General features: G+C 43.3%; 1 protein-coding gene across 1 annotated transcript in view; it reads left to right on the forward strand.

Annotated features, from left to right (window-relative positions):
• Window positions 1–656: 656 nt before the first annotated feature.
• PDIA5 (protein disulfide isomerase family A member 5) overlaps window positions 657–21,731 on the forward strand; it is a gene marked incomplete at its 5' end in the record, with an annotated part of 98,510 nt that continues 77,435 nt past the window's right edge. Inside the window, 3 exons of the mRNA XM_083865673.1 lie at window positions 657–743; window positions 12,150–12,276; window positions 15,258–15,345. Of these exons, the coding sequence (XP_083721799.1) occupies window positions 657–743; window positions 12,150–12,276; window positions 15,258–15,345 (302 nt within the window). The remainder of the gene's footprint in view (window positions 744–12,149; window positions 12,277–15,257; window positions 15,346–21,731) is intronic.

Raw genomic sequence — 21,731 nt, forward strand, 5'->3', positions numbered from 1 at the left:
TAGAATGGAGGCTGCACAAATTGATCCTGGTCAGACTCAGTGTATTTATTTATTTGCTTGCACTTTGGCATCACTGCTGACATGCGAGGATAAACAGGGTTCACCTTTAGGATTTAATGAGTGGGAACAACTTACAAGGACATCAGGTCCTAGTTTCTAATCCTCTCTACCAGTTAACTCTCTCTCCCCTTTCATTATTTTTTGTTCCCTTATTTACCTCTTATTCCAGCTCTAAGATCAGCTAAAGCTTTTAAACCCGCTGACAAACAAGCATCACGAAAGAGGCTGTGTGGAGTAAAGAAGAAGCCTCTGGAGTAAAGCACACCCCGGGAGAGAAGTGAAGGCACAAAGAACCCCAGACGGGAAGCCAGTGGGACTTGAGAGAAGAGCTGCAACTTTTTAACCCCCGCAGAAGCAAACGAGACGGGGATGGGTGTGTGACTGCCAGCAGCATTTCGGCGGGGGTGGGCGTTTATTCCCTGCCCGGGCTGGCTGCGGGAGCCGCGCGGTCCCGGGCGGGATGAGCATCCCGGGCGCGGGCCGGACTACAGCCCCCGTCATGCCGCGGGGCGGGCGGGCGGTGGCGCTCAACGCGCCTGCGCCGCCAGACGTGGCAGCAGCCGCAGCGGCGGCGGGTCCGGAGCGGGTCCGGCGGGATGGCAGTGCCGGGGCAGGGCGCGGGGGCTGCGCGGCGCCGCGGGCGGTTCCCGCCGCTCCCGCTGCTGCTGCTGCTCGGCCTGGCGGTGAGTGCCGGCGGGGGGCGGCGGGGACGGCAAGGGGTGTCCCCCGTCCCCGGGCCGGGGCGGGGGCTCGGCGCGGCCGGCGGAGTTGGGCGAAAGTTGTGAGCGGGACGGGCCCCCGGGGCCGGGCGCGGCGGCTCCTGCACCGCCCGCACCCCCCGCCGCCTCGGGCGGGCTCGGCTGGGCACAACCCGGCACGGCCGGGCTCCGGCAGCGCTGCTCCCGGGTGTCTGCCCGGCGCTGAGCCCGTGTGCCGCTCCCCTGCTTCCCCTTTCTCTCAGTCTCCCGGAGCAAAGCAAGCGCATCCCGGCGTGAGGCGGCTCCCCGGGCGGCTGCGGGCTGGGGCTGCCCCGGCGGCTCCACCGGCGGCGCTTCGGTCCCAAGTTTGGTGTGACAAGCGGTGCGGTGGCAGAGGCTTTCCTGAGGGTTTCCAGAGGGTTTCCCTCAGCGGCGGTGCCGCAGCGCTGGGCTTTGTGCACCTGTGTGCGGCTCCCCCGCCCCGGCACCGCCGCCCCTCCTGTGCCGCTCCCCGTGAGGGGCGCTCCGGGCTGTGCCCCGCCGGCCTCACACTGACCGGAGCGCTGCCTGCCTCGGGGAGCCTCCTAGACCTCCAGAAATATTTTAAAGTCTGGGTGTTTTTTTTTTATTATTTTATTTTTTTTATTATTTTTTTATTTTTATTTTTAGTTTGTTTGTTTGTTTGTTTTAATCCACAGAATCTAGCATAAATAGCTAAAAAGATTAGCAAAGGCATGCTTTAAAACACTACTTTATTCACTTGAGCTACAGTTCATCCTTCTGCCTGGACAAATGAAGCTAATAATTAATGAAAAATTACCTTAATTTTTTTTTTTTTTTTTTTTTAATGCATGAGTGATCTGAAACGTATTTGGAAATGCATGACCGTGGAGTGCTCATCTAATTCATACAAATCAAGTGTGGAATTGCTGATTGCCCTGTGCTTATCCTGTGCTAATATTAGAATTGCCTTTGTGGGACAGAAAGATTTGGCCCTGTCTGATGTAGCCTTTTGCCCCTGGCAGGGCCACAGCTCTCGGCTCATTCAGGAGGGAGAAGAAATGCTGTGAATTCTGAGCAATTTTTGCTTTGTTTTAAGCTTGATCTAGAATCACAGACCTCTGCTATCTTTATTGATTTCAGGTGAAACTGAAATCAGGCTGAACTCTCCCTAAATGCTGGAGAGGTCTTACTGAGGATTTTTTTCCCTCTGTGGCTCATCTTTAATACACAGTAGTTTTCTCAGTGATACTTGTGGCAGTACATTCCTCAGATTGAGCCTATACTTTGGGCCAAGTGGAGTTACAAGTGGACTGAATTTTCCCTCCCTTCAAAATAGCCAAGCACATGGAGTCATTTCTGGTATTTCCTACTATATCCACTGTGACTGTCAGACCTTATCTTACTGTAACATTCATTTTATGTTAATGTAAATATTTTCCTGTGATTTTTCTTTGTAGATTAAAAGATACTAGCCCCATCTTTCTTCATGTGAATCTGTTGTTCCCAATTGTTCTGGTTTCCCTCTTTGACCTTTTGTGTTGCAGAGCTGATGCCTTTGATATGAGCAGAGGGGGCCTGCTGTTGTCAGTGAAATTATACAAAGCCATTTTAATTTATCCACATTATTCTTTCTTACCTTTCTTAATTTGCCACAGCAGTTTATTTGCTCTGTGATGCTTCATGCTGAGCAGATGTCTTCATTGAGCTGTTGATTCAGCTAATTCTTTCCCCTTTGCTGTGTACAAGTAGTTTAAATTATTTCTTCCAATTTGCATTATCTTGCACTTGAAGGTGTGATTTTTCATCTTGAAATATGTAACTCGCTGTATTCCAGGACTGAAAAACTGGCCTACAGCTGTGACATAGCAAAACCCGCTTTCAGGTTTTTTTTGAGTTGATGTGAGGCTGTTAAATCAGGTGGTTCTCAGTGTGTAAAGTTAAACTAAAGGTAATACCAGCTGCTTGGTAGGTCAATGAGAAACATTTTTTCCTTTCAGCCAGTCCCCAAATGTGTTTCAGGTTTTTTTTTATTTTTGTTTTGTTTGTTTATTAGTTTTTCTGGAAGTGCTGACTACTTGCAGTGCACCTGGAACAGCAGCTAGAGTTGTGCATGCATAGCACTTCTGAAAAATAGGGCTCATTTTTTGACCCAAAACTGGAGGTGGCTTTTGGGAAATGAAATTCTTATCTCTGTATGACTTCCTACATATATAAAAAGGAACCTTTAAAGCTGGATGAAGAAAACATTTAAGTATCTTCTAATATAAGCTGTTAGTTTGTTACCTTCAGCATCACTGTGGGTGTGTGACACACACATGAGGAAGATGGTGGAGTGATCTCTGACTGCTGTGAAGTTTTATTTCTTGAATGGGTTGGAGAGCCATGAGGAAGTTGTGGGTTCCCCGTTTGGTTTATCAAGTGGTTGACTGTATTTCATGCTCAAAGGACTGAATTTACTGTTCAAGGCACAGGGAAGGAGTTTCACACCGAGGTGGATTAGCATTTCCTCTGATGCATCAGGTGCTGTGCTTTCCCTAGCAGAAGGCAACCCCTGCTTCCAGCAGGATTACAGATCTGCGTCCGTTTGCTTTGCAAACACCGGTGAATGTTATCTCATACCAGTGTGGCAAAGATCAGTTTGTCTTCCGAATCTTGGCTTAATGACAGAAACGGAGTCAAGAGTCCAGCTGAATGGGAAGTAGAGTTTGTGATCTGGTGCCACTCAAACCCCATGCCTTCAAAGAAGGGCTTGAAAGGAACATTTCAGGCTTCCAGCTCCTCAAGTACTTCCTTAATCCTTGCCTGTAGGGTCACAGGAATGCCACTGACATGGGAATCCAGCCCTGCAGGGAAAGGTTGGGCATGGTTCCCTCTGTGTTGCAGGTAGCCCTGCAGTGTGGGCAGCAGTAGCTTGCCTCTGGTGAGTTTGCAGGCAGGGTGTGAGCACTGCTTCACCACTTTGGCCTGGAATTCAGGAGTGCCTCTTCCCATCCAGTTATTGTTTGTACCACAGGAGCCTCTTTGGACAGTGTTTCCTGGCAGTCAGAGGGAAATTCTTTACTTGCTGTCCCTGCACTGTACTCATACTTTGCCCATACCCTCTTCAAAATATGTATTTGTAAAAGTCTGATGTGGGCTGTGCTGTGTGTCCTCAGATGCCCTTCCCAAATCAAACCTTGGCTTTGTTACTCCATGCCTTATGAAGGGATGTTTTCAATCCATTGATTTTGGTGCCACAACACCTGTTTACCTCAGGGGCCTGGGATGTTGATGGAAGTGTGGTGTGGTCGTCAGAAGTGGTGTTTGCCCAGGAGTGAGCTCATGGTGTCCTGAGCAATTGGTGATAAAAGAGCTGCTTGTTCTGTTGTTGACCATTTCTTTTGCCTTTTGGTGATGGAATTCCTTGAATTCCTCTGTTTCAGTAAAATGGAGGTAGTGAAGTATTTCTTCAGAACTGTGGCTGGAGGTCTGTGAATGGAAAGACTCTGATTCTGGTTGCAAATTGCATTGCACTAACTAGCTTGCCTTAAATTTCTTGATGCAGGCAGGATCACTTTGGAAGTTGCTGTTTACCTTGTTCCTGCCACCTTTTCAAACTTGTCAATGGCAAAAAATTGTGATAGCAAAGCAAGTCTTTAGTTCTGGCACTGTGGTAGCTGTGAGTGGCTGGTAGCATTGGTGAAGGCTGCTGTGAGTTGCATTCTTACAGAACAGATAGCAAAGGTAAATGAGTTTGTCACTGTCTTGATGATGTCTTGTCTGTTGTCTTTGGGTTTAGAGTCATATAACCTGTTTGCTGGGTGACTGCAGATAGACTCTTCCTCTCTCACTCTTTCTCGATATAGCACACCGTGGCTGTGTGGTTGTGCTGTTCTGGGATCAGCTGTGTGCTGGTTTGTTCTGGTGCTGCCTTCCTTTCACCTCTTGCAGATCACTTCCTTCCTGCATGAACCTTGCTCCAGCTATTAAAATTAAACTTTGCCTCCTATCACCTGGCAGAAAAATGTGAGGATTAATTAGTTAACATTTGTCCAATGCTTTGAAGATAACAAGGGCCATATAAAGTGCTAGAGATTTTAATGTGTCATTTTTTGCCCTCTCTTCCTTATAAATCCTATTAATAATGTTTTTGTCTTCTTTTTATAGTACCTCCTACGCGCTTCTTGAGTAGGTGGTATTTCTTTAAACTTCTCAAAAACCCAATTTTTAGTGGAGGATCATGTGGCATATGCTTTGCTCATGCCCTAAACTTCTGCAGTCAAATGTGCTCATTCAGAAGTGATATCTGAAATATTATTTCATCAGCAGCTTGTTTAATTTATATATATATGCTGCCGGTGCCTGGCTTGAGGAGAGAGAGATTCACATTCATAATGAGGAGAAAGTTTTTTGTCAGTGTTAGTAATTGACCCTATTACAGTCAGTTGTTAATTAGTAAATAGTTGCATGGGGTTTCTTTCACAGAGTATTTGAAACCCAGTGATAAACCATATAATTAATTTGCTACTCAGTGCCCTTAAGAACATCCTTTAGTATAGACTATTATGCCTGTAGCTTAAACCCCACTGTTTAAGAACAATATGAACAGTAGAGTCTAGTCAAATCTTGACGTCTCCATGGTATTTTTTGCTATCTTCTATATTTGGAAAGTGAACATAGCAAGCCCCACGTTAAGTGGAATGTCTTATTTGTAGCATTCTTCAGCCTAAGTTAAAGAGTACTAAGACGACACCTATGTCAGGGTTTTAATTTGCTTTCCTTTGAAAACAAAAGAAAACATGACACTTTGCCTCTTTGCAGATATGACCCCCCACAACAAAATGTCAGTAGTGCTTCAGTTTTTTAATGTCTGAGGTGAGAGTTAGCTGATCTGGATTATGTATGCGGTAAGAATGTGCTCTTCCACAGAGCTTGTGGGAATGAACAAAGCCCAGGAAGTGTCCAGTGGCTGTCTGCAGATGTAAATTGGTTTTCAAATGCTGTTGGTCTTGCAGTGCAGTTGTTGATTTTCCTGGAGCCCTCCTCACCTGGCCATCCCATGTTGCTGTAGGTGTGGGAGTCACTGCCCCCCACTCAGACCATTGGTGGCTTTCTGGATGGGTCACAGACATCCCTGAGCAGCCTTCGTGCTGGGAGTCCTCAGCAGGTTGCATTTTGTGAACCCGTGCAGGGGCAATTGGCAGGAGATGGTTTTGTGATTCCAGTGGGGTTGTCCAGACTACTGCAGGGGCCACTTCAGCTGTGACCCCTGGAGTCTGAGACCCAAGAGCTACTACTCTTTCTCTTCTCCACTCCACAAAGTAATTTTTTACCAGGCTTCCTTGATGTAACTTTGGCTAACAGAGCTAACCTGTCTCCTCCCATCTGATTTGATTAAAATGTTTCAACAGCTATTTTAGATATTAATCGTGAACGAAAAAAGGGGGACTGTCCTACTTATCACTACCCATCTTGGAAGGCATTTGTTACAAATGGCTCAGTGATCAAAGCAGCACAACCCTGAATGTAAATAGCAGCAGAGGGAGGGCTCCTGAGTGAAAAGCAAGCAATTATTGCACAAGGTCAAGAGTGGTTTGTATGATGAACAAGGAACATAAAACATCTGCAGTCAAACTGTGATTCGTGTAAACAAGGGGCTTTGGATTTGAACATCTTGTGTTTTTCAGTGGGGAGGAATTGGGGGGTAGGAAACAAAGGGTCAGTTTCTCCCTTGTGCTTGCCTGGAGATGACTTAGACCCGCTATTGTCAGTACCTGCACAGTGTGTGCACCACGGGACTTGGCTGTGTCACCAGCTGATCTGCAGATTTACAAACCTGTCACCACGCCACAGGGGTGTCCCTTCAAGTCAGCCTTCTGAAGTTAGGTGTACAGTCCATCACAGGGCTCATTTTGGGAGCTGAGTGGGAAAGGAAAGGTGATGATATTTTGTCTTGTTGGAATTTCTTGCCTGTTCCCTTCCTCCTCCCATTTTAATGTGGCAGACAAGACCTTTTTTCAGAATATGAACTACTCCTCTCCTGAAGAAGTTAATAATGAAATTAAATTCAGTCATCTCCATTACTGCTTGGAGTTTTGAGGCAGGTTTCCTCTTCAGCTAGACTCCTATAAAATGCCTTGTCAGACACAATCTGTTTCATATGCGCAGGGTTGCTGATTGATCATATTTACAGTGGGTTGAGTGCTGTTGTCCCAAAATGAGAATGACACCAGTGGGTGGCTAAGCTAAGGCAGAAATTTGAGTCAATGTCTTCCTGAAAAAGTGGAGTTTAGAAATTGTGGTCGAGTGTAAGGCTGTGTCCCTGCCAAGCAGCACTTGTGCTGGTCTGTAATCACAGCCCCAGCATTCTTGATGAATAGTGTGCAAATTGGCTGCCTAATTATACCTGTGTTAGTGTGTGCATAAAAATTGCACGTTGACATATGGATTCAGGCACCTAAGCACTGTTTCAGCTGCATATCCATTTATACTTTTCATGCATTATTTGTGTCCAGAGAAGTATAAATTTTGGGCTCTTGAGCTGGAAATAGGAGAAATAAGGAATAGTTTTTCTGTCCAGTGTATGATGCTACTCTTCTGATAGAAATCAAAATTAAATAAGGAAGATCTGTTTTCTTGTTTTTAAAACTGTGTGTTTTCATTGCCCTTGATGTAAAATAAATACATAAGTAATTCTCCAGATATGCTGCTTATCCTTAGCAAAAGACCATGCTGCCACAAAGCTTTTGTGGGGAGCAACTCATAAATTGAACTGGGTTCTGTGGGACGAGTAGTTAAGCATTTATCACATTTCATTTGAATAATAAATGTAAAATATGAAAATACATTCTTATGGCTTTTTGAAAGATATTCCCTTTTTTCATTTTAAAATGAGATTCAGAGAAGAGTAAAAACTTGAGAAATAAACTCTGCTTTCTCAGATCCTTTATGATTTTGAGAAAACACGGCCTGAGGGATGACCACATTTTTCAATAGTGTCAGTCCTGGAAGTATAATTAGCAAATTGTTACTTGCCTGTAACTCTTTGCCTCTGGGTTGAGGAAAGCTCAGATCTTCCTTGAGTACCAATTCTAAGGGAGTGGGGTTGTGCTGTGTTTACTGCTCTTTAACACACGCATATGTTCAGCAGCTCTGGTAGGAATTGCTAGAGAGTGGGAAAAAAAAGGAGATTAAACCTTTTTGACTGATCAGACTTTTGCCACCAAGCTTGCAAGATCATATATTAAAATACATCCTTTGAAGAACAGAGACATCTAGAACACATGGGGGTTTTGTACCTTGGACTTGAATAGCCGTGTCTCAGCAGTTTTGAATTGACTTGTATTGAGGATTTGGGTTCACTTATGTTTTACTTGAGAGTCTTTCATGTGTCTCAGACACTGTGGTCACATGACTGATGTGTGACCTACCCCGTAAAAATTCTATGAAAATAAATTCAGATTGCAGTTTTGAGCTGGGGAAAATCTGCAGACTAGAATTGCTATGAGATTTGCATTTCATAGTCTGCCACGTGTAGTCTGTCATTTTTTGAAGGTCTCCACCAAAGTTTCCTGCATCTGAGAGCACCAGGTGACAGTCGTGTCACTGAGCCAGCCATGGATGAGGACCTGTTATGATAGGCAACTGTGCAAGCACAGCATGAAATAAAATAGACTTTCCCCCAGTTTTGTTGCAGTTTCTCATTGCCATAACTGGCAAGGGTGGCAGAGATGTTGCACATGCTGATTCTATTATGCCTTTTACTTTAGCAGGTATTGAGGTGGGCAGCTTCTTGAGAAAAATACTCGGAGCATTTCTTAACTTTTTGGGCAGTGGTCGTGAATAGATTTTAAAGCTTTAGGATGCTCAAGTTTGTGACAAGAGAGTTTAGCTTGTTTCTTATTTATAGATTTCCATATGTGTGAATGTAGCACTTCCTGACGCATATGAGAAGAGGCTTCCTGCCCGGGAGGGACTGTCACCTTTCTTGACCCCTTCTTTTTTTAATATGCGCTCCTCTCCTCTTGTGCCCTGGATTTAAACAAGAAGCAGTATGCTTGATTGGGCAATGCCTGCCTGATGAGCTCTCCTGCAAAATGTCTGGAGTAAATCTACCTGAGTCATGTCTTACAAATAAATTTATATAGCACAGTACATGCAAATTAGCTTCATCTTTGCTGCTGCTTTACCTATGGGCTCTGCAGGAACATAAGTTTGGTTTATTGTGGAAGGGTGTAACTGCTTCCATAGAATGCTTTTTTCCCCATCCTCTTAATTTTACATTGTTGCCAGAACTAGTGGCTGTAGCCGTGGTGAGGCTGTAGCTGCTGGTACAGTCGTCACTGCTGTGACTCTAGAGCAGGGCAGAGCAGCCTGGCGTTTGGGACTGGCGTCTTGTAGAATTGACTCCTTGAGAGCCCTTGCCTTCAACAGAGCTGGTAGGGAAGGCAGAGGTTCTTCTGGAGGTTTAACCATAAACCAGCCTCTCGTTTATTCCTGGGTAGGGTCTTGATTAATTTCAGCAGGAGAAAGCTGGAGAGTGCGGAACTACTTAATTCTTATCAGTTTGCAAACATCATATAGTGCAAATGTGAATTGGGGCTGGTGAATTTCTCCGCTCAGCCAATAGCCTCCCAGTGTTGCTGTGGCTGCCTTACATGTGCAGGCAGGGCGGTTCTGTCCAACTGGATGCCTTTGGCTTGGACTTTTCAGGTTTTACAACCAGGAAAAGCTGCAACATTAATCTTAATTAAAGGGAGATGATGATTTATTCAGCTGGGCTGACTGGTGTGCTTGTATGCACAATGCCATTCCCAGTGGGTTTTGGGCTAAATGGTAGGAACAGAGCAAGCTACTGTAGTAAAAGTGCAGGAAAATGAGTAACCTGTATTGATTTGATACCTGGAGAGGAATTGGGCAAAGGAGCAATGGGTATATGCAATGTGACATGTGTCTCCCTCCAAGCACCTGCTGTTCCACCAGCACAGCAAGTTTTCTGCTAGTGGCAACACCGACAAGGCAGTAGTTAAAGCTCTCATTGTTTTCAGAATCCAATTTTTCAAGAGCTTTACAGCTCTGCCTTTATAAGGAAAGAAAGAAAAAAATAAAAATGAGAGAAAATTCCTGAAATTGGCAAAACAGCCTTTCTAGGTCGAAAAGACGTGGAATGCCAATATTTAAAACCATAAAATAGTGTGGGTTGGAAGAGAGCATAGAGATCATCTCATTTTAATGCCCCTCTTATGAGCTATTGGTAAACACTTTAAACAAAATTTACAGTGTCTATCATCTGGTGTCATGTTGAAAGTGGCTTTTGTTGGGTTTTTTAGTCCAACTGAGTCTTTTTGATAGAGTTCACAGACTAGAGTATCCTTAATTGAGTCCAGTTTTTTAAACCAAAGGGGCAACCTGTAGTTTCACTTTTTCCCCTGTGTTCAGCCTTAGTTTCAGTTAAGCTTATTTTTTGTCTTCTGTAACTCAAGACATAAATAAAAGTATAAGACACTTTAATAGTTACAAAAATTGAGGTGAAGGGAAGAGTAAAAAAAAAATCCCTTAGCATTAAAGAGATCTGCCCATAATGTTGGATTAATTTCTCCTATGCAGCTCCTGATTGTGGTGGTTTTGGGCAGGATTATTCACGTCTGTGTCACCTCACTTAGCCCAACTATATTTGCCTGCTTTGATTGGCAACACCGTGTATGCATCTCAGAAAATACACAAGTGATTCACATACATCAGCCTGGAGTAGGAAAGTTGAGCTCTGGACATCTGGGTTTAGAAGAATCAGAGTCTTTTGGTTGAATTAAAGCATCAAGGACATTAATGCTGAAGGTAGAGGCTGACTGGCAGATGTGCTCACTTCCTTCTCACAATCTGACCATCTGGTCAGCAGCCCGGTGCTCGGAGTCCTGCCTGTGGAGTGGGGTAACTTGTTCCCTCTCAGGTTTTATGTTATAGGTGTATTTTCTAGTAACTTCTAAGTTCTCAAACATCCCTGTTGTTTTGAGGATGATCTCCATCTCGGCTCAGTTCTCTCCATTACCTCATGTGTCCCAGGATTCCCCTCCTGCCCTTCTTTTTTCCACATGTAAAGACTTCTGGCATTTATGCAGTCTGCTTCTAGGTGCAGGTTTTGTTTCTGAGCCTCAGTTACCGTGATGCTTGGAAATAGCTGAATTTGAATGAAGTGCGTGCCTGGGGCTGTGTGTTCTCACTTCATTGGCTTAGTCCCTCCTTAAAGGCCTGCATGATGTAACACATGGGATGCAAGAACAGCCTTTTACTTCTTCACATTCACAGTGGGCATATTTTGCAGCCTGGTTGGAGTAAGGCATGATGAAAATCAGTTCTGTAATTAAGGGAATGTTGAACCTCTTGTGTGTGTTAGGCAAATGAGCTAAAGCTTTTAGCCAAGCAATTAAGTGTTAAGGTTTTATTGTAAGGTGAATGGAAACTAGATAATTTCTCCAGCTAAGCTTCCCTTAATCATTCCATTAGCACGAATTCAGTACAGTGCAGAAGGGAAACAGCATAGCCTGATGGATAAGATTATTATTATATTATTATTATTTAAGATTATTGCAGTAAGAATAAGCAGTAAAGGCCCCAGCTGAGGATATGGTCATAATTTGATAGGAGTTTTACTTTATGACAGTCAAACTCTGCTCTGGAACTGTTGTGATTTAAATAGACTAAAAGATGCAGTGGAAAATAACTTGTTTGCATAGATCCAGGACTGAGATGCAGAGAGATTAAATGCTGTGTCTTCCATGTGGCCAGTGGAAGCTGAACAAGACACTGCTGTGTGTGTTTGACATGGCGTGGGCACTGGGAAACATGAGCCCTGCTCCACTTTGGAAGGGTGGGTGGGAGAGGGTTGTGCTTAGTGCTGTAATGCGGATGCTGGATTACTTGCATTTTCTGTTCTCATTTCCTACATCTGCTCCCTGTCAGTGTGGGTTATTTTAACTTCATGGCTCTCGCTGTCTTCTGTAGGGTATCAAAGCACCGGATTGAGTTTGCAGCATGTTCAGAGATGTAGGGACAAGAGTGCTCTCAAAGTGGCAATTTGCTGCTTCTCTTGGTGAAGTATATTAAATTTACATAAGAATTGCTATCTGGTTATCTGACTTGGGAGCAAACTTTTGAAAGGGGTGATATCTTAGGTAAAATCATATTTCTTGATGTGTTCATTTTTCCATTTAAGGGTACTTGTTAGGAATGTAGTGGCCCAGTTTCAATAAATCATGTGCCTGGCATTTTTTCTTTTGGTTTTGCTGATCAAATCAATGTGATAACCTATTTAAGGCAGCATGTCTCAAGATTATAAAAAAACATCACAGCAATTTGCAAAAGCAGGTTGTCTTTGTATTTGTGACTGATGTTTTTGGCTCTCTGTTTCCCTAGGCATTCTTGCCAGCATTTGTGTACTCATTGAAGGTGTCTCCACTCATAGAAAAAATAAGTGATCACAAGGATTTTAAGAAGCTTCTCAGGACACGGAATAACGTGCTAGTGCTCTATTCCAAATCTGGTAAGTCTTTTTTTTTTTTTTTTTTTCTTGTCACAGCTCTTTGTGCCCAGCAAGGTGTGTACCAAGGGGCTTCTATGTGACTGCAAGGGCTTCTTTGGGACCAGTCTTCTCTGTTTTAATTCAGAGGCTCCTGATGTTTCCAGATTGGAGACCTCTTAACTCAGCCTTTTAATTGCTCTGTCACATTGGCAAAAATGTACTTTATTCTGGCTTTGTCTCCAGAACTGGCTCCCTGTAATAAGAGCTTTCTGGTGTGTTTATCACAGTAGTTTGCAAGTTTCGATTTCCTGGTGACACTAAAAGGCATAATGAATAGTTACAGTACTGAAATCAATCCATCTTTGCTTCTGACAGTTTTGAGTGTCCCATGGTTGTCTTTCAGCTTTAATTAACAAAATATAAAAATAAAAAAAGAACTGTTGTGTAAGATGGGAAATGACTCATTTCACATTATGCCACCTGTCCCCTTGAATCTTTCTGTTGTTTCCTCTGTCATTCAGGCTCACCTTTCTGACTGTTTGCTTAAGTGTTTGCTCTTCTTTTGCTCTGCTCTGCTCCTGTACCTTTTCTCCTTTCTTGCCCTGAGTTTTTTGGGGGGTGTTTTGTGTAACACCACGTAAAATCAAGAAACTATCTTTAAACTCCATATACAAGTGCAGAATGCTTTCGTGAATGTGGAAGTCACTGGACAGCAAGAAGTAAGAGGTGTAATAAAGAGGATTTTCCATTTGCTGTATTGTTTTTGTTGTTGCTTCTTTCTTCTTCCTGTAGGCAGACAGGACAAGATAATGCCTTGTTTGGGTGTTGGGCCCTCCTTTTCTGACCTGTTGCAAAGGTCTTGTGTCAATTAAACACAGTGATGGTAAAGGTGCTCTGAATTCATAGTGTATCAAATTGGAGCAGTATATGGTGACCAATATCCTCCTCCCCCTGCCCCCCAGCACCAGAGAATTTTGCAGACAAAGATGTGCAGCTTCTGGAGTAATTAACTTTATTTCCTAAAGATATGCTTATTCTGAAACAGTTAAAATTATATATGTGGCTTGTTTTTTTGTTAAAATACTTGTGTTTTGCTATAGTGGGGAACTTTGAGCGCTTGAACTTGGCCAAGTGGTTTTGTAGTAACAGGTTCAAAGTGAAAATCATAAAAGAGTTTCTAATGCTTTTTGATTTTTGAAAGGAACACTTTAGATAAAAAGACGTCTGTATTATTCAGCTTCTTAAAGGGAAAATTTTCTTTTTACGCTTAATATTTTAAGTGGTGGTTGCTTTCATTTTTAGCAGCACAACCAGAACACTTCAGCTGTGACACTCATCTAATAAATGTTGCCCTATGGGCATTGTTCAAAAGCCATGTTATGGAGATTTCTTTTTTTCTGTTTTTGTTATTTAATTGCTTGGTTTTAGCAGTCTAAAGCATTGCATGCAGAGCTGACTGTGGAATTAATGTTTCTTCCTGGAACAGTGATCCTTGCACAATTAGAAACCTCTTGCTCGACAGTCACCCAGAAAGAGGGGAGGGGAAAAAAGAGATAGGAATTTGGAAGTGCAGTTTCAGTCCCAGATATACATCTCCCAGATATGATGAGGTGTTGGCTGGCATCTGGTCATACTGCTGGAACAAAGGCTTTACCTCCCAGCTGAGCAGAACTAGATGTCACTTTCTATTGCAATCAGGAAATTCATTGGTTTTGGGAGGTATCATAATTTGTAGGAGATGTTTAGTTCCCCCTACCAGCTGGGTGTCTACCAGGGATACTCAGCTACTGAGTCTTCTGGGACAAGTGGGCCCCTGAATGCTTATTTTTAAAAGTGTATTTGTCAAACTGTTCCACTCTAAGTACATGCAAAGAATTCTCCCCCTTGTCTAAGTCCCTGTGCTTAGGTCGGAGGTGGCAATTGCATGTTCAGGCTATTGGGGGTTTGAGAGTTTCTTGAGAGCTGATAAATGTGGATTGGTGTCTCTGGTGGCATCAGGCCCAAGCAAAGTCTGTCAAATACAGAGCTTGTTTCTGGCTCAGGAGATCGTTGAGGTAAAAATTGTGAAGGTTTAGAGATTATTTGATGGGATATCCCATCCCATGCTGGTTCTACGTGTCTACTCTGACATCTACAGGCCCTTACTTCCTCAAATGCTGGGGACAAGATATTAGTCTACAGAAGCATTCTGTCTGTCCTAATATTGCATTCTTACATTCACTTACTTGAAGTAGTTGTGGAGATCTGGAAGAGGCTCTTGGTTTCTATTTTTTGTTTATTGAGGAAGGAAACAGTTCCTGTTAGATTTTTTGGGGGAATGGATACTTATTTGTATTGCTATATTTTTCTCTCTTCTGTTTATTTTTAATACCATTTATAAGACTCTTTTGGAATGGTAATGTTTTGCAAAATCTACACGTGTGGCATGACATTTTAAAAATCTCTGGGTGTTTATAATACAGTCAGTACTTGGAAGGACCTTTTCTGGGTACTGCTTATGACTGTTGGTTTGGGTATCTCCCAGGGTTATTATGAGAATAAAGTCTGTTATTTTCTGTGTATGACTGGGGTAGAATTAGGGAGGCAGAGATGCTGAATGACTTGCCCTTACAGCTGATGAAAGTCCTAAATAAAATTGCTCTAATTAGCAGGCTGTGGTACAAACTGGTTCATGCCCAGCCACAGGGAAAAAGGCAGTATTGGGATGGAAGCTGTAGGAGAGGACACAGTATAGCTCCATAAATGTAGCTCAAGGGACCATGTCTGGAAATACCAGTTTCAGTGTCTTGTTTAAGGGGGTAGAGGGAAGGAGCCCCCCAGCTTCAGTTGCAGCCAGCTTTAGTTTACAGAAGATTTTACTGATCCCTGCTACACTGGTTTCTTCAAATGAGACAAAATATTCTTCAAGTGCTTTGGAACACAGAAATGCAACATTGTGTTGTTTTGTGTGGAGTAGTAATGCTGTTGTTCATGTAGTTTTATTACTTAATTTTGTCTTCCAGCTGCTGCTGCTGAAAGTTCACTCAGATTACTGTCCAGTGTGGCCCAGGAGGTGAAAGGACGAGGTACTATAGGCTGGATAGACTGTGGGTACGTGTTATGCTCTTTTCCTTCTTATTTTCCCTTTCCCCTTTTGGCTTTTATTGCTATCTTTGCTTTTTTGATGGCTCTGAAACTTTTTGCCTTTAACTGGACCCACATGATTCTGTGCAGTTTCTTCTGTAGGGAGTTTATATCTTACCATCTTCTCTTCCTTTGAATGAGTGGAGTGGAATAATTTTTTTTCTTATGGCTTTTGTTACTTCTCTGACAGCATGTTTTTCAGCCTGAAGTTGAGACTCCAGGAAACGTTGCCTTTCATAGGGGGACACACAGGGTGCAAGCCTTTTTCCCACAAGCCGAGGGAGGAGGAATCTCACATGTTGTGCCTCAGCTGGAGGGCAATGCAGTTCTGCTCTGACAGCAAATGTTGTTTGAGCAGTAAGGCTGTTTGCTTGGTTTTGAAGCGTCCACCCATTTGTGTTCTCAATAAAACGTGCTTTCTTTTAAAGACCTTCCTTTGTGCTGGTGTTAAGTTCCTGGTAGTTTTTAATGTTTTAAGGCAGAGAAGCTTGTTTTTGTAAGTGGTTGTGTGTGTGGGGAGGAATGAACAGGTGTGTACTTTCTGGTTTGCAGATGTGAAAATCTCTGCTGTGGTTCAACTCAATAACAGTTTGCTTGTGGTTTTAGCTTATGTATTGTAGTGCCTCTGCAGCTTTGAGAGCTTTGCCTGCAGGTGGCAAGGTCCCCTTCCTGCCCTGCAGAGGAGCAGCTTGCTGCCTACCTGTGTGTTTGGGTGGATTGCCATGGTATGAACAGATTGTACACTGTGCACAAATGTAAGTCAGCTCTGCACATCATGTAGCTCCCTTAAAATTACACTTTTGAAACTATCCCTTGTCCATCAAACAGTGACCCAGGATGAGTCACTGGTAGATGCAAGTTATTGTGGGTTTGTTAATGTTAACCTGTCCTGCTCCCCCCCTGCCTCCAGGCAGGTGTCTCTTCTGTGGAGTCCTCTGCCTTCTGTTTGCATTCTGCTGGGCTTGTCCAAATACACACACACTTTCATCTCTGCCCAACTGGTGGGAACAGAGTTCCAAGTCATCTGCTGGCAGAAAGCAGGGCTGTTCCTCAGAGGTCACTGAAGCCTGGACCACTTGCCACCTGCTGAAGAGGCAGTGGATAAATTATATTGACTCTGACAAGGTGAAGGTTGTGAGATCTGGCATACCTCTGAAATCCATGAAAACCAGTCTCCATTTGTAACAAAAGCACTGATAAGTAGTTTTTTGTTGTCAGCAATGAGGACTAGCAAATCGGATATTGAGCCAGCCTCTTGGCTTCAGTTTCTAATCAGCTTCAGTTTCTGGTTGTGGACTAGTTGCCACCTTTTTGTGTCTTTTGTTTTGGGCTACCTCTGTGTTGGGGGACTTACTACTTATTCTGTGTGGGTGTATGTGGTTTATACAAATGCTGGATGATGAGGCTGTTCAGCTGGCCCTTCAAAATGCTGCTGTAGCACAACCAAACAATAACTCCCTTCAGGATTTATTTTAGTTCTGGGTTGAAGAAGGAAAGATTTGGTGTTTAGGACTTCAGTTTGAAATCCAGGGAAGTTTTGTCACTTAGTTCAACAGGTTGGTCTTCACTCTTGAATTTGTAAGTAATGGTGATGGAGAGGGAAATGTATTATTTAGTTTTGCTGTAAAATAAACTTCAATTCATCAAACCCTAATATACTCTCATTTTCCAAATGTTGACATCTAGACCAATCTGTGTCATGGAAGCTACTTGGAAGAAATGTATTTTCAAGTCTCTCCCATGCAGTGCTATAGTACTTTTCATAGGAAACTTGGTATTGCAGTGCCTTTCCTCTTGCTATGATGGGGAAATATTGAAAGGTGAGTTAATCTCAGACAGTGAAGCAGCATGGTGAGAATCATGCCGTTGGGAGACCTGGGAATAGATTGGTAGGTTCCCAAGATTTTCTTTGACACCAGTAATGCTACAATCAGATTGCCACTTGCCAAGTGGCAGGCAGTGACCAGGGTGTTGTAACATGGCAATAGGTGTGATTCTTTCCTTGAGGGTAAAGCAGAGCTGTCTTTCATGTCTTGTTTGGGAAGAACCTGGAAAAAATAGCTGGACATTTTTCAGAGATGGACTTCTATCCCTTCTATCACTCCTGCTAAGGAATACCGTAACAGAGTTTGTGAATTGGCTTCGTGGGGCAAGGTGAGCTAGAGGACTGGCTTGTGGTAAAGGAGGTCTTGGTGGATGCAAAAAGAAAACCTAAACAAATAGTTTGAGCCTAAAACCAAGTTTTGTAGTTGATTTGCTTTTTAAGCTTTTGAAGCATTCTGAAATCAATCTGGTAGTGTTGAGGTAACTTTTAATATTTTTTTTATTTATTTTTTAATTTTTTTTTTTTTTTTTTGTGGAAGGTTTTTTTTCCTTTGCTTGTTGCTTTTTAAAAAATTGTATAGAGATGGCTGCAAGCCACTGCCCACCTTGCTGCAGTGACAATACCAGAGGCTGCAGTGATGCAGTTTGCCCCAGGTCACAGAGGGCCAGTTGTAGGGCCTGGACAGCTGAGTCCTATCAGGGTGGCTCAAGCCACTCTCCTGCAGCAAATATGCTGGGAGGCTTATTTGCAAGTCTTCATGCTGAAACAAACAGCACACAGATGCAGGGATATTTACAGCACAGGCTCAATTTGTTTTACAAATACTGACAAGAAATGTCTTGTTTGGCAGCAATATTTAGCGGGAAATTTTGGCTTTGCTCTTCACATCCTGCTGTATTGGGCTTCTTTGCCTTCAGATCCAAGCGTTGGCAAGGCTGGCACACATGCAGAGTTGTGGTTTGTGCCTCTGCTTCCCTGTGGCGGTGACGGCAGTCCTTTTTTTTTCCTTTTTCTTTACTGGCAGTGCTTTTTTTGTTTCTTGTCATTCTCCTTCCCCTCATTTTCAGGAGAAGGCAAGAATATTCTGCTGCACAAAGATCAGTGTGGATTGCTAATTCTCAGCAGCATGTTCTGGATTTCATGTGGTGGAGGGGAGGGTGCAGATTTGTGGTTGGAAGTGTGGCCTTCAGGACTTCCTGAAAGCTGGTTTGCATGGAAACCGTGCTCCTTGGCCTTGGCTTCTGTTGTGTCTGTGGTATAAGACAGAGATTAGCTTTGAGCTTTCAGTTCCAGGTTGGGCGGTCTCAGGGAGAGAGGGAAGTTAGTTTTTCAGCATGATGTAGGGAAATACTTGGTGTCTTGCTGAGACAGTGTTGCGTATAGGAGGTGGCCACTTAGTTTGTCACTTTGTCCAGGGTGGCAAGAGATCCCCAGAGTGCTGGGACTTGGGAAGTGAAGGGCTGGGAATGCCATGTGCCTGCCTTTCCTGCACAGTTGTGCTCACTTGTGCCAAGTGCTGTGGTGGAGTGTGACCCCCCCTGCATGTGGCACTGTAGATAAGGTCCTTGTTCAGGAGAGCTCAGTCAGTTCCTGCAGGCACATCAACACCTCCTCCTAGAGATGAAGGGGCAGCTTGAGAATCGCTCACAGCATTGAAATGGTCATTGTTTGCTGCTGTGTGCTGAGATAGCATATGTGGCTCTGTACACAGTTCAACATGAAGCTCTTTCAGTTGTGAATGAAAGACCCAGCAGTGATGTGAGAAAAATATGTTTTATTTTAGCCTTTACATGTTTTAATTAAGTCCTTGCTGAGGCATGTGACATTGAATGAATGGTGGTGTGAGAGACAAGACAATACTGTACTAATTATGCCTGATGAGATGCATGGTACTGGGGATGGAGCACAACACTGCAGGTTGCTAAATCTTCACTGTTCCAGAGAGATGGATCAGGCACCTTGGGAGCAACTGTTCTGGGACTCGTGTCTGGGGAGATGCCACGTTAATGGGAGCTGGGAGTCACAGCTTCTGTTCCTGACTCTGCTAATGAGTCACTTCTTGTTACTTTGTGCAGTTACAAAAGGTGTATCTGTTTTCCAGGCAACTGGGTAAATACTGCCTGAATCATTAGTCAATGTTTATAAAGAGCGTGGAGAACTTTGAAAGGAAAAATGCTGCAGCAGCATGAATGGGTGCTCTTTAGGGCATTCAGGTGAAATTGGAATGGGCATGAAAGAAAGCAGGAGGTTGGGTTATTTATTGAATTATTTTTTTAGTTCTAGGCTGATAGAATTTGGGAAAATTGAAGGGCATCATAAGGAGTTAAAAGCTTAGGATATCTGCAAAAATGCACAAAAGGACGTGGTATTTTCTGTGTCAGAGACTGGCTGCTGCTGGCTCTGACAGCAGGTTGGGGTTTGTGCTGCAGAGCCTCTATGTCCCTCCAATCTCCCAAAAGCTCCATTTTTTTAAGGCTTGGTATGACTGGAGGTAAGCCCTGATGTGGTCAAGTAAAAGAGGAGTTTTGTTAAAAATAGAAACTCCTGTCAGATTCTTGTGGTGGCAAGTAAAAGGTACAAAGTGATGTGCCTGGGAACACAGTAAGATGGAATTACCTTTTCAGTGAAAGACAAAATTGTTGCTGCTTGTATTTAAAGACAAAGCTCTAGTCTGAGTTTGTGATGTTCTGAGGTGTGGCTTAGGAGAATAGTCATTAGAAAGTTATTCTCTAGCCTTCTGAAGTGGGTTTTGTGATAGACCACAATGTGGCCAAGGACTGATGTTACTTTGAAGAGTTTGGGTGAATGGTTGAAGAGGTTGGAAGTAGCTCTTCTCCATCATAAGTATGATTTAGGGAGCACTCCTGGGTTTTCCAGTTACTGAATTGTCTCGAGTTTTTATTGACTATAACTCCCGCCCAATTGTGGATTGGTATTTTTTTTAAAAACACCCATTTCCTTGGCTCTGGGTAATTATTCTCTGCTCAAACTTGCATGGTTCCCTTTACTGTAGGTCCTAAACATAAACAAAGCTGTGTGATTTCCATCTGCTGTCATAGCGCGTGTGCTTGGCTTTAGCACATCAGACTGCTAGGAAGAGGAAATGCCATCTGGTTAAAATGTCTGACTAATTTTTGTTTGGTTTTAATCCCACTTTTTCTGCTTTTGTGTGTCATTCTTTTAGTCTCTTTTGTGCGTCACGTGCATCATTCTTTGTAGACCCCATCCCCAGTAATTAGTTGTTATTGTAGCAGTCCTGTGGCACTTAGCATAAAGGTGAGACCATGATTTGGCTGCCAAAGCAGTATGTTCAAACCTACACAGCTAAACATGCTGCTTCACAAGAGAGCCAAATCTAACAAGTATTTGTCTTTTCTGGGGTTTTCCCTAATATCCCTGTTTTTTGTCTTTTAGATGAGGTCTTCCCAAATTTCTGATTTCCTTTTCCTTAGATACAGATAGGCTTTACCTATCCAAACAGTCATAAATGGATGTGTTTAATGCCTTGACATAGCAGGGAGAAATTTCAGAAATAAGGCTGGCAGTACAGATGGTGTTACAGTAATTTTGCTCTCTAGTTTTTGCCTTCATCCAATAAAGCCACTCAGAAGTAGGATTTATTTAAGAGAATAAGTCTACTCATCTTTCCTACTTGTAGCTGAATTTTAAAGCTGATGAAAAGCTTTGAAATTGCAGATAAAGCTGACCAGACCTAATAGAGAGAGAAAAAGAAAGGAGGAGTGCTGTTCTTGCCCTGTTACAGCCATTTCCATGCAAGCAGATTTGTGGTATCTGGGATTTCTGCCTTTTTCTACAGTAGCCTTGAAGGTGAAAGGCAGCTCAGGAGAGGATGGCTCATAGTGCCAGCCTGGGGAAGGTAACAGGGGCTCTGTTTGCTGCCGGTCCAGGGGAGGTAAGAGAGGTGCCCCTCAGGAACACTTTGCAAGTGAGTTATAATGCCAGTGTGAGTGCCATTTGTAAGGGGAAACTGCATTTACAGCATAGATTTTTGATGCCTTCCTCCTGTCTCTGTCATAACCGGTCTGTGTGGTTAATGTTCATTCACATTAAAGCCTTTTTATTTTACTGTAAGAGTGACCATACAGGATGTGTTATCCCAATCTGAAAAAAATCCTTTTTTAAGTAAGCTCTCAGTTCCTGACTTAAACCCATTCAGTTTGGTGTATTGCATTAATTCAGAAACACAGAGCAATTAACTAAATCCACAGTAATGGCTGTGTGTATGAGCCTGAGGTCATGTCTATTTCATCCTAAACTTATGTATTCCACGAGTTTTTCCTAGAGTTGCTCATTAGCCAAATCTTCAACGTTGCTGCTTTTCAGGCCAAAATGAGAAATAGGCGAGTTCAGATGTAATGTAATTTTTACTCTGTTTTCCTGCACCCAGTAATTCATTCAAAGCATCCTCAAGCATCCATCCTCTCCAGGCCCATTGTGCACCTAAAGGTCATAAATGGGTGTACAAAGGGCTGCAGCATCTGTGTGCCCATGGGTGACATGTTCAAAA

Source organism: Zosterops lateralis (assembly GCF_965231275.1).
Source record: "Zosterops lateralis genome assembly, chromosome: 7".
In the NCBI taxonomy this organism is placed as follows: domain Eukaryota; kingdom Metazoa; phylum Chordata; class Aves; order Passeriformes; family Zosteropidae; genus Zosterops; species Zosterops lateralis.